This window comes from Silurus aristotelis, assembly GCF_946808225.1.
Source record: "Silurus aristotelis genome assembly, chromosome: 8".
Taxonomy (NCBI): Eukaryota; Metazoa; Chordata; class Actinopteri; order Siluriformes; family Siluridae; genus Silurus; species Silurus aristotelis.
Window position 1 is genome coordinate 29612516 of NC_139581.1, and position 13092 is coordinate 29625607.

A 13092-nucleotide genomic window follows, 5' to 3' on the forward strand; every position below is an offset into this window, starting at 1 on the left:
TTACTTGTATACCTAAATAAATACCCCTAGTACCCCTATAATGGGGTACTAGTCACTAGGTACATCCTGGTGCTGAGGGTGATAAAAGTGGGGCAGATTTTCATATTTTGACTCGTTAAATTTTGTCTAATAATCATTAAAAAAATAACTATAGAATAAGGAAATCCTAGGAGGCCAAGCATTATAACCAATTTTTTCTTTCTTGTTTTTCGTGATCGCAAATTCATTTTCTTGTGATCTCGTCATAAGTAGACGCTTTCTCATGATCACGATTTTATTTTCTTGACCTAACAGATGTTGTTATCACGACAAAGTTTTCTCGAAATCTCAGCGTAAAACCCTGTGTTATCATGACGTACTCGTTTCCCCAGAAAATTTTTTCTGGTGTATATCATGGAGTACGCGTTGCTGTCTTATGCTTACGTTCTTCACAAACCCAACAATAACCATAGTGACCAACCTCCATGATCACCTCACCTCCAGTGGTCCAGTGTTCCATCTCAGCCTCCAGTAAACACCTCAGGAAGTGGGAACTAAACATTTTCCGTTCTCATGGGGTTTTTGTTTGTTTTTAGAGCCATCTGGTGGTCAGAGTAAGAACTGCACCCTGCATCGTTTTGCTGGTCTGAGGTGTTGAGATTTATTTAGGGATTTGCTGCAAGTCAAACGTAGAATTTATTCTAAAAATACCTATAAAGATATACATATATCATCATCATGATCATCATCATCAAATTCCTCTCAGTGAAGATGTTCATCATCTGAGACTCAACCAAACCATGGTGTGTGTTTCTTGTAAGAAAAAATGATTATGATAAAAGACAGCTGTACTAAAGCATGATAGCGTGTTCACTGGGCGGTGACTCCGCCCACCGAGGGCGTGGTTTATACAGTCACATTTACTCCCTATCAGCTATCGCCACCAGGCGAGTCTCAATCTCCTCCTGACTTAGAGTTCTGAAAGAGAGAGAGAGAGAGAGAGAGAGAGAGAGAGAGAGAGAGAGAGACAGAGACAGAGAGACAGAGAGAGAGAGAGAGAGAGAGAGAGAGAGAGAGAGAGACAGAGAGAGGGAGAGAGAGAGAGAGAGAGAGACTGAGTTAGTGAAACTCATACACATTCGGACACATTTTTATTTTGTAGACAAAAGAAAGAAAGAAAGAAAGAAAGAAAGAAAGAAAGAAAGAAAGAAAGAAAGAAAGAAAGAAAGAAAGAAAGAAAGTGACTGAAAAATGAAAAAAAGAAAGTAATTAACTAATATTGAAAAAGTGAAAACAATTAAGAGACAGAAAAAGAATTAGAAGAGAACAAAAGAAAGAAAGAAAGAAAGAAAGAAAGAAAGAAAGAAAGAAAGAAAGAAAGAAAGAAAGAAAGAAAAAAATTAAGAGACAGAAAAAGAATTAGAAGAGAAAGAAAGAAAGAAAGAAAGAAAGAAAGAAAGAAAGAAAGAAAGAAAGAAAGAAAGAAAGAAAGAAAGAAAGAAAGAAAGAAAGAAAGATTAGGTAGAAAGGTAGCATGAGAAGCAAAAAAAAATTTTAGGGATGGATGCAAAAAAGAAAATATTCAGGGAAAAAAAAAGGAATGAGAGAAAAAGGGGAATAGATAGATGAAGGGATATTTATTGCAGAAGCACCACACGTTTTTACTTTTTACCTGAATTTGGGATTGTCTTTACTAACCACGCCCACTTCCAACTCAGTGGCCTTGAAGTCCATCGCTAAGACGGACGAGAGGCAGGTGATCGCCAACTAGAGGACGGGAGGAGGACAAAACACTCAAGGTCACACAGAGGACACGACTGTGGACTTTAAAAGTGTAAATAATCCAACTCTAATCCACAAAACAGGAGGTTATGACTTCGTATGCAAGTTCCAGAAGATATTTCTGGCTGCAATATGGGGATGCGTGACATTGGATCAATGTTGCTAGGCAACTTGTATGTAAATTAGCTAAGGGGTTAATGATAAAGCATGTAGCTATATGATTAAATGTAAAAAAAATGGACACGACCAAACAGATTCACCACAAGACGTACAGACTATGAGACTTGCAGGCTTGAGAAGTGATTTTCTTTCTGAATAGCGCCCCCAGCAGGTATTTGTTTATTGCAAAACCCTTTGAGACATTGTCTTCGCACCACGTACTCGGAGACAATGCGCGTAATAAAGCAGTAACATCGTGGAATGAAGACAAACCTTTAAATACACTGCAATTACCATTAAGTCCAAACCAAACATACTGGAAAATTGTGTCTCTGCATAAAAACGAAGCATAAATGCTGTTCTACCTCTACTGTCCTCTCAAACGTTAGCTCTGGTCTCTTCTTCATTTTCTTCTCCAGGTAGCTATTGGCCTCCGTCTGTTTGGCTCCGACGGCCGTAGCATGAAAACCGCAGAAATACCCAGCCGGGTCGCATTTATACAGCACCGGGCCGTGCTGAGGATCCACAGCGATCAGCATCATACCTGACACAGGCCAGAAACACGTTTTAGTACGGAGCAATGTTGCTAAGCAGGAAATTGTCATGATTATACAGGAAGTAAACTCACAGCAGCCCAGAGGCCTCATCTCAGCGTTTTGCGTGTAAACCTGTGAGATGTCGGCCATGCGTCGACACAACATGTCTGCCGTGATGTCATAGCCGAACTTGTACTTCCACTCGGCGGCCTCGACACGAGCACGGTGCACCTGAGAGCGGCTGTCGGCTACGGAACGCAGAACTGTCAGTGTGTGTGTGTGTGTGTGTGTGTGTGTGTGTGTGTGTGTGTGTGTGTGTGTGTGAGGGTGGGTGTGTGTGTGTGTGTGTGTGTGTGTGAGGGTGGGTGTAAGGTGAGAAGTGAAGCGCCTCACCATAATGTCCTGTCATCACGCATCCAATGCGTGGCGTGAGGCGAAAGATGTTTGTAACTGTAGAAGCATCCAGAAGCTTGTCCTGCACGTGAGAGGAGAGGGAATAACACACACAAATGATCAAGAACTTTCATGGCAAAGTAGATGTGTATTTAATGTAACGGTACACACGTATTCCCGAACAGTTTGGGTTCAAGGCTTTTGGTTCGGTGCACATGAGTACCGAATGCAATCATTTTCCTGAGTTCCCTCACAAAGTGGAGTACCTCAAGTTTGTTTACTCTCCGCCTTGCACTTTCAGCAGAGTGTCACTGTTTTTTCTTTTCTTTTCATTATCATTAAACTTGAAACCATACACGACTCTGCTCGCTCCGGAAATACGATCTGTAGCGAGTGGAAATAGTGCACAAGTTTTTAAAGCAGTCTAGCGATATGGATTATTTTGCATTTTATGTCCAGCTTCAAGAATTTCTCTTAGAAGGAGGGAGTGAAGGAATAATGAAAGGAATGAAGACATTTGTTAAGCAGAACAGTTAAGTAGAACATGTCTTTAGAAAATGAAATATTAAATATAAAACACACACACACACACACACACACACACACACACACACACACACACACACACACACACACACACACACACTGACACATCTGTATTACCCAAATGGGGTCTAACGAATGTAAACATTTGAATTAAATCTTTCCATTTATTCAATTTAATTTTAACGATTAAATTTGTCCCAATTTAATCAATAACTCAATTTAATCAATATAATAAAAAGTGTATTGCATTAATTTAAAGTATTCAATTTTTTTTATATATATTTTATATTTAAAAAATTTCATAAAAGGTACTTTTTTTGTAATCAAGCAGGCATTTATTTAAAAAATAATATTTTTTTATGTAAACTGTTGAAGTTCACGAATGTTAATAAAATTTTTATTTGGCTACCAAAGAAGTGGATGCTCAGTGTTTAAGATGTTTGACTTCCTGATCGGAAGGTCATGAGTTCAAATCCCAGCCACTGCTGGGCACTTTAGTAAAACCCTTCACCATGCTCAAGGCCTCAGTAACTGCTCAGGTGTTTAAATCAGTCGCTCTGAATGAGGGCATCTACCAAATACCATAAATGTACCACACACACACACACACACACACACACACACACACACACACACACACACACACACACACACCTACATTACTGCATCCGCAATACAAACTTTTTGCGATCAAAATTTCCTTCACCACCACATTTTCCAAGCCATCGCATCAGTCTCTAAATACATGCTCATGTTTACTCAATGTCTGATAACTAAATAAATGAGAAGTTCGGTTCTTGTGGGTCGTAGCGAAACGCACCGGCACTTTCTTCTGCGTGACGACGATGGCGCAGTCTTGTCCTCTGATGCCCACGGAGGTCAGTCCGCTCTGAGCGATCGCCTTGAAGGCGTACTCTAAAAAGAAAAATCATGAAAACACAGAGCTAAATGTCAAGATACATTTATTTACAGGATATCAAAAAGGTTTTCATTCACACGGTGCAATGGATAAAAAGTGTACGCTACTTACCACATCACGTTAGCAAGAACGGCACTAAATAAAAACGTGATGGCGTCCATGATGGAAACGTTATTGCTTAATTTTGTCTTTCTTTTCTCTTTACGCTCACTAAATGATTGCAATGACTAAGAATGGCAGGTTCAGCTAACATTAGCAAAACTAGCTAACATCAACGGACTGATCTCCAGCGGTGGACAGTAACAAAGTACATGTAATTCGTTACACAACTTAAGTAGCTTTTTTTTTATATCTGTACTTTACTAAAGTGTTTCCCTTTGGGGAGACTTTTACTTTAACATTACTACATTTCAAAGTCTTTGAAATGAGTTGATCTTTTTTTATTTATAAGCGGATAAAAACTGGTCCATCATGCAGAAAAGCCACCAGTCAGGGCTCTGTTTTTATTGGCGCTTGGTGTATTTACTAATCACCAACAAACAGTTCAGCATCAGTTCAATTTAGAGGAGAATAAATGATGAAGAAACTCCAGACTCGAACTCACCACAACACCTGTGTCCTTTTTTTTTTAAGTATAAGTTTTCGGCTGATTATAGTTTGAATAGAAATCAATGTGCTTGAGTCATTAATATCATTCTATTATTAGATCAGTGTGCTGAGAGTCACACTTGAGTCTTTTCACATAAACTGAGTTGATTAGGTAAAGAGTGACAAAAATGATAACAGAAATAAATTTAAAATAAATTATAGTACTTTGCATACTTAGCAAATACTTTTACTCAGGTGAAAGTTTAATAAGATAACTTTTACTTTTACTGGAGTCATATTTAACCAAGTGTAGATCTACTTTTACAAGTACGTGATCTGTGTACTTCATCCACCACTGCTGATCTCGGGGATTTAAAAAGGACACTGCTTAGAGTTTTTCCTTGTTGCTTGGATGGTACCTGTACAATTCTACAATTTACCTTGAAATGTGAATTTTGTTTACCTAAAAAAAAAAAGGTTCGATCTTTTGAATTGTATACTAAGTGTACTTTTTAAGGTAAAATATTTTTGATATTAAATATACAAAAGTTGTTTAATGGTACCACAAACAAAAGTCAGTACCCTTTTTCCTAAAAGCGTAATTACTATGTTGGCCATTTTTTTTTTTCATCTAAAAAAATACAGTTGTTATATAAAATGTAGAGAATTGTGGAATAAACGATGTAGTTATTCGTTAAAATTTTAAGAAAATGTGTATACAAACAATGCTAGCTTAGCTAAAGTGTTGTTAGCCTATAGCTAGATGAGCTAAACAAACATATTCCCCAAAATTCTCTATTTTTGGTCAATTTTTTGTTTACAATATTTATAACTTATTGCTTACAAAACTAAAATAGTGAGACTGGTTACATTTTGTTAGCAAGCTGTTCAGTGCCAGATGGCTAAGCTAACATTGCGTGTGTTAGCCTTAAACCAGTTAAGCTAGGCTAGCTAATGTGACGATGACATGACTGTACTTGAATGGACCAGACCTGGAGGCATGTAGTGCATTATAGAGCGTCAAAGAGACTTGAGTTAATGATCATTATTCTAGATTATGAAATAATAATAAATACATTGTTATAAATACGTGTGCACTGGATTTGTAGTGCATTTAAATTGAGTTTCTTGAAATTTTATGTTTGCACTAAACACCCAGGTGTGTTCACCTGCCTGATAAACAAAATCCAATCAAAACTCACAAGCAGGAGAAAATGTATTGTCTAAAGAAACAAGATTTACACACATCTAATCAAATATAAACCATATTATAATCCCCAGGTAGTGTGTTAGGGGTCTTACCGACTTGGTACAAGCGCCCTTCAGGAGAGAAGATGGTAATATGGCGATCAAAACCAGCGTTTGAACCCCGAGACATTGTAGATAAATTCTTTTAATTAAAAATAATACAATTTATTTCACCCAATTCCTGTAAACACTGAGAGAACGGAATCCTGAAGCCGTCTGTACCCAAAGCGGCTTTCCTGTAACTTCGTGTTTTTTACTTTCACTTTCTTTTTTAGGCGCCAGTTACAGAATGGGCTTTTTTCATACTTCCGTACTAAACAGTACACCAACAGTGACACGTGTGTACTACGTAGTATGTTAGTACTTTAGATAGATACTTTTCATATCAAATAGAAGGAAGAGCTGTTATGAGGAAGTGCGGATATAAAAGTAGCATTTCTAATTCCTGAAGTTTTCATCATGTCCAGACTTCTGAAGTCCCAAAATTATACAATCCCAAACCCAAAACAGTTGGGACTCAGAATGCAATGATAAACCCATCTTTATTTACCATCAAACTAAACAATATCAAAGGATTAAACTAAAAAAATGTATCATTTTCTAAAATAAATACATTTTAATTGATGTCCCCAACACGTTTTAAAGAAATTTGGCCACAGTGTAGCATCCTTTATTTTAATCTTTTCTTTTGTAAACATCTGGCAACTAAGGAAACCAGTTGCTTGAGTTTTGAGAGAGGAATGTTGTCTCATTCTTGACTGATACAGTATTCTAAATGCTCAACAGTCCTGGGTCTTCATTGTCGTATTTTTCGTTTTAAGATATGCCAAATATTTTCAATTGGTGAAAGTTCAGCAGCAGGACTCTTCCACTAAAATATTTAACTCCAACCATTTGCATCTGTAATGGCAGACCATCAGACATGCAGTTTTAAAGGTAAATTAACTGGCTGTTCCCAACCTTCTCCTCAAGTTCTTTTTTGTATTTGTAAGTTTTTTTTATGTATTTTTGCTGGTTTTATAGTTTGGTCTGCTGCACGGTAGGATCATAAATATTAAAATAAACGTTTGTTGCTTTTATTAATATTTTTGTGCGACATCGCATTACTGGCAATTTAAACTTTTTTACATTTTTAAAATTTTAAAATTTTAATGTTCTGTAACTCGCAACCAATTTAAATATGCATTAGAACAAACCTTAGGCTCCTCCTCTCTTGTCCTCAGCACTTGAGGCTCTTGAGACCTTTTTTCTGCTTTCCTTCGGGAGTTTGTCTGGAGGTCGCGCCAAACATGGCGAGCTGGAGAGTGGGCTTCTGTCTGAGCGTCAAGAAACGGCGGAGGATGAACCTGAGTGCGTGAGAAACTATTCTGTAAATTAAATATTGTACAGGATAAAAGAGCATCAATTAGTATCAATTAATTTCATGTAAATATTGAAAAAGATTTTTTTTTACTCAAGTTGTTCCTGATATGTGTGTAAATGTGTGAGCTAAATTTTAAACACAAAGCTTTTTAATAGACATCTAATAAACTATAAAGGGGTAATCATATATGATTATAAAGAAGAACATGCATTAGTAGACATGTTGATAATAATGGGATCATTTTGTCTTTCTTTAGATTCAGAGGTATTGAGGTGGTCGAGGTAAGTCTGTGTTAATCGATATACATATAGTTGTTTAATCATTCAATCAATGAGTCCACTTATGACCCAATCAACCGAAGGATCAATGAATGAGTCAGTCTTTGAATGAATTCAGAATTCAGTTAATGATGTAATTAATAAATTCAATAAACAATGAGGCAGATTATAAGTCAAACAATTTTGAAAAAAAAAAACCCACAGTGGATTCACATTTATTATTAGATTTAGAAAATACCAGTTTTTATGGTCGTATCATTTTACTTTGTTGTATTTATCCGACACACTTGGTGTGAAAGAGGCAGATGTAGAGGACAGGGTGGTGTGGAGACGGATGATCCGCTGTGGCGCCCCCTAATGGGAGCAGCCGAAAGAAGAAGAAGAAGTATTTATCCGACACACCTTAAAGGCTGGTCCGTGAAAATATTGTCCGACATTAAAACAGTCCGTAGCGCAAAAGAGGTTGGGGACCGCTGGGATAAACATTGACTAACCCCGTGATCCAGTCAAAAAGTCCATTAGTGAGTCAGTCAAATAGTGAATCAATAAACCTGTAAAATTGTTAATCAATTATTCAGTCAATGAATCCAATAATGAGTCAGTCAGTGGGGTATTTGATGGATAAATCTATTAATCACTGAGGAAAACAATGAGTTAATCATTGCACAAATGAATGTGTCAGACAATTAGACAATCAATAAGTCAGTCAATGACTCATAGTCAGTTGTCTGATCGTCCTGAGGGCACATCTGGAATATAATGTCAGTGCTCATGTCTAAGAATAAAAAGAAGAGTCAGTCAGGATGGTTCCCCAAGACACCAGCAACTGTTTATTTATTGGTTGACAAACTTAAAAAACAAATAACACTACACACACACACACACACACACACACACACACACACACACACACACACACACACACACACACAACCATTTACTCTTTTTCTGTCTATTGCAGGTGGCTTTGCTTTCATTCCTGTGTTTACTGTCAGACACCTGCAGTCACCAATTCTACAACTCTCACAATCATGACACATACACACTATGATGACTTCCGTTTTTTCTCAGTGTTAGATAATAAACAGAATTGACCACAGAAGAAAGCAGATCGTGATTAATACGGTGCGTTATCCTCCGTTTCCTGTTTGCAGTACATTCCACTGATATCTCAGAGACACACTTATTTTCCCACTCAGATAGACCTAAATCAGCCGATGGAGTCTCAGGGCCCATTCGACATCATCATACACAAACTGTCCGATGTGATTGTAGAGGCAGAACGTGACAGCCAATCACAGCAGCTTCTCGAAAACTTCCAGGTAACACAGCTAGACAACTTTTATACACAACACTTTACCTTTGGTTCTTGTTAGGACACAAGCTGAACAGACCATCCAATCAGTTTATCCAATTAAAACATCCAATCAGTTTATCCAATTAAAACATCCAATCAGTTTATCCAAATTAAACATCCAAGCAAAATGGCAATGTAATATTTAAAAAAGGAAATGTATTTCTACCTTTAAATTCAAATTTTCGATTACCATAGGTAAATTAAATGAAAATATGTAATTACCTTGAATACGTTCTGCACTGGGTGTTAAATGAAAAAGCATTTTCGAAAGTCTTCAGTGTCAATGCATTAAAACATCACACGGTGTTATAATGAAAATGCGATCTTAAGTGTTCTAACCGTGAGTCTGAATGAATTTTAGGACAAATAACTTTTTATTTAAACAATCAATTTGCTACAATTTCTGCTTGAACATGTTACACATATCAAATCAATTTGGGTAATACATTGTGTAGATTATAAAGCGTTCAAATTAGTATGTAATTTACATATTAACTAATAACTATAAAACATAAATTGCTGTTGGAAATGGCAAATGTAAATTATATAATTTTATTTCCATTTTGCATCAAAGTTTGCACATATGGTAATAGAACATTTTAATTTAAATACAGAAATACATTTGCATTTTGAATATTTGCATTTTAAATTGAATTTTGCTACCTCTATTCACTCTGTTTATGTTGTCTATTTAGATCATCCAGTAAATAATCAAATAATAATCCAAATGCTCACCCAAAAATGATCTAATAAGATACACTCAGTTTTCCACTTAGGATCTCAATCAGACTCAGTGATTGGTTAATACAATGAGTCAATCTAATGGTGAATCAACAAATGTGTCAGCAATTTGTCAAACCAAGATTCAGCCTGTGACTCAATTAATGTATAAATCAACAATTAAACCCAACAGTGAGTGAAAGTAATCAATGATTGAGTCAATAAAATATCATTCTTTACAGTTTAGGTGATTCTTGCTAGCAGTGTCTGTCATTTTTGGTGTGTTTGTAAATGCTTGTAAGTGTCTGGCTGTAAAAGTTAATCGTGTGTATGTGTGTATAAATTTTTATTTCAGTCTTACATGACCACACACCCTCACACAGTCCTCCTGGATCCACTGCCAGCCATGAGACAGTTACTGGAATGATTTACCTCATACCGCATCATCAGCAAACTACAGAACACACTGCAAGGTCTAACAGACACTCCGTCTTCATGCACACCCACACTTCAACTTAAATCTCAGTCAGTTTAGACATACAAGTTACACCATTTGCAAAATGAAGCCTTACGTTGGTTATGTATACTTGTAACATACAGCTAAGTGCAGCTAAGAAGTTAGCATAGAATAAATAGTATAGTAGCTACAACTAGAACATCATTAATACATGTTTAAATAGCTAATTTTGCTAAAGGTGTTGCTATCCATCGCAATAACGTTTGCACCCCTTTATTAAGGAAAGACTATTTGCTGCCCACCGTATGTAGAAATTAACACCTCTGACATATCGGCCATCCATGAAGCTACTTATGTTTACAACAAATCGAAACTAGCCAGCTTGCTTTCTTGCTCGAAAGTTAATAACAAGAAACCAAGTAAAAGCACTCATTCCTTATATACTTTAGAAAACTTGCTAACTTTCTGGAGAAAGTTTCCCTATAAAACCACATCTAAAAATAAACTAACATGCTATTTATTATGCTATTGTTTGTCTAGCTAACAAGATAATATTAGCAAATTACAAATAATATACAGTCGTTATTTACTTTATAGATGTAGGAAGCTTTCTGGTTGAATTAATTAACAATTACTATCAACAGTGTCTAATTAACAGTAAAGTTAGCCACTTTTCTACCTAGTGATCCCTGGCTAGTAAAAGAAGTGTATCCTTTTGATAGTACTTGTTAGCAATCTTGGTAAATTAACTACATTTAGTTCATTAACAAGAAAGTGTCCAGACAAACACTAACTAGAAAGCTTGCTAGTAAAACAATGCTAAACTATATGACCAAAGTATTAGCACTTGGCGTTTTCCATCCATAAGTGGTTTTTCCCCAAACTGTTCCCACAACACAATTGTATAGAACATCTTTAGATGCGGTAGATCACCTGAACCAGGAAACCCAAACCTGTCCTGCTAAGGGCTCTTAACCCTATTGAACATTTCTGGGATGAATGTGAACGCAGAACTTCTCACCTCCATCAGTACCTGACTTTACTCACATCCTTGTGGCGTCAGGATCTTCCGGGTTTTGCGGCACCCATTCACGGGTTCGCGTGCACACTTCTGCCCTTTATTGTTCTGTTTGCTGGCATTTGGAAAAATAGGACTGTTTCTGGATTCTGATTTTGGTTCTTCCTACTTTACCCTGTTGCCTGTAGTCTTGAATTACGGACGCCTTTTTCTTTCTCTACTCTATTCGTTAAAGACTCATTGTTTAATTATACTCACGTTGCATCCTGCATTTTGGGTCCTTCCAGTTGCTCCACTGACATGAGGCAAAATCGAGTGGAACATCTGCCCAGAAGAGTGTAAAGTTTATCATAACAGCAAATTGAAACTAAATGTGGAATGAGTTGATCAAAAGAAAATGGTCAATGTCCACAAACATTTGTCAATTTAGTGAATATTGTTTATGTTCCTCATAGGAGTAGTTTGCATTCTTGGTAGAAAATTGTTTGGACTTTGAACCCACTAATAAAAAAGAAGAAAAAAAAAGAAAAGAAATAGTTATTAGGAATGTTTTAGCCAATATAAGTACAAGCTAATGCTAGTAATTTTAATTATTGAACTACAACAAAGACGGCAACAGTGCTAGCTGAGATAGAAAACACACAAGAATCTAGATTTGTTGGATTGGATTATTGAATAGATACATTTGTCTAACCTCTTGCATAAAGCAATTCTGGTAGTTTTATTAGCATTTTTGGCACCTCATCATCCAGGGATGTTGTGATTTGGGGAAGCTTCTTGAAATGAGGCTAACTACCATTTCCAGTTTCATGGATCCCACTTACACAAGGTTCGTAACCACACGTATTTCACTATACTCTGTTGTGTCTATTGGAAGTGGCCCCAATCACCTTATCCAGCATTTATGGGTATTCTGTGGTTGTAGATGTCGCTAATCTTCAGTCAGTCCGGTCTGAGAGACATTCGTCCTCCATGTGTCCTCCAGAGTTTTGTGAATCACGGTGTCGTGCTGCATAAAGTGTTTGTGGTGGGCGAGAAACACTTCACCGTGGATCGACCGTCGCTCAAAAACTTCTCCACTGGACCCCACGGTGAGTGTACACTACGCCCTACAATCACCTACCATCACTCTGATTAACGCTACATCACTTGTTTCTAGGCACGGCTTACAAGTATTTCTTAACTTCTCTTCGAAAGCTAGCTAATTAAATGCAAGTTAATTGCTAATCAGTGTAACGTCATGTATTCGATTTAAATTCTATGTGCTACGGTTGTGTTCTACTGACAGATTAGCAACGTAAGATAGCTGTACTAGCAAAGTATTTTCACAGAGAACCAAATCTAAGTTTTTCCAATCTTTATTTTCCTCTGTAATGTTTCCGTAAGCCAGGTTTCTGTTTTTCTTCCAACAGTCAATGGCAAATAATTGGTGTGAGTTGGAAACTGAAGAAAAAACTAAGAATCAGTCAAATTAATTGTTAGCATTTGTGGCTTTAGAGTCAGATTTGATTTAGAGAAAGTCTCAATTCACCTCGTATTATTTGGTACCTTACAGTATTTAGGCATACATGTGATGAACATACTTGTTAGCAGAAATCAAAAATAAAACCCAGAATCAAACTTTTAAAAGAAGGCAAATCCTGTTCCCATCTAACTGCATTAAGTAACCCGTAATTTTAACTGAAATTATTTAACATACAACTTAACCACTGTGAGCGTTTTGTCTTAGAAAGGTGGACGAAACGATGC

General features: G+C 36.7%; 1 protein-coding gene and 1 pseudogene across 2 annotated transcripts in view; one reads left to right on the top strand and one right to left on the bottom strand.

Moving 5' to 3' along the window:
- Nucleotides 1-615: 615 nt before the first annotated feature.
- psma6l (proteasome 20S subunit alpha 6, like) lies at nucleotides 616-6431 on the bottom strand. Its single transcript, XM_083548721.1, has 7 exons — nucleotides 6205-6431; nucleotides 4216-4310; nucleotides 2850-2931; nucleotides 2549-2704; nucleotides 2286-2464; nucleotides 1652-1746; nucleotides 616-957 (listed from the first exon to the last, which is right to left on the bottom strand). The coding sequence occupies exons 1-7, from the start codon at nucleotides 6278-6280 to the stop codon at nucleotides 900-902; spliced, it is 741 nt and encodes a 246-aa protein (XP_083404847.1). The 5' UTR covers nucleotides 6281-6431; the 3' UTR covers nucleotides 616-899.
- A 1008-nt stretch (nucleotides 6432-7439) lies between these two features.
- Nucleotides 7440-13092, top strand: part of LOC310730028 (inositol-tetrakisphosphate 1-kinase-like) — a 5778-nt pseudogene continuing 125 nt past the window's right edge. Inside the window, exons 1-7 of the transcript XR_014538398.1 lie at nucleotides 7440-7504; nucleotides 7770-7794; nucleotides 8991-9113; nucleotides 10224-10341; nucleotides 10607-10725; nucleotides 12269-12468; nucleotides 13073-13092. The exon at nucleotides 13073-13092 is cut by the window's right edge and continues 125 nt beyond it. The product of XR_014538398.1 is annotated as an inositol-tetrakisphosphate 1-kinase-like (transcript). The remainder of the gene's footprint in view (nucleotides 7505-7769; nucleotides 7795-8990; nucleotides 9114-10223; nucleotides 10342-10606; nucleotides 10726-12268; nucleotides 12469-13072) is intronic.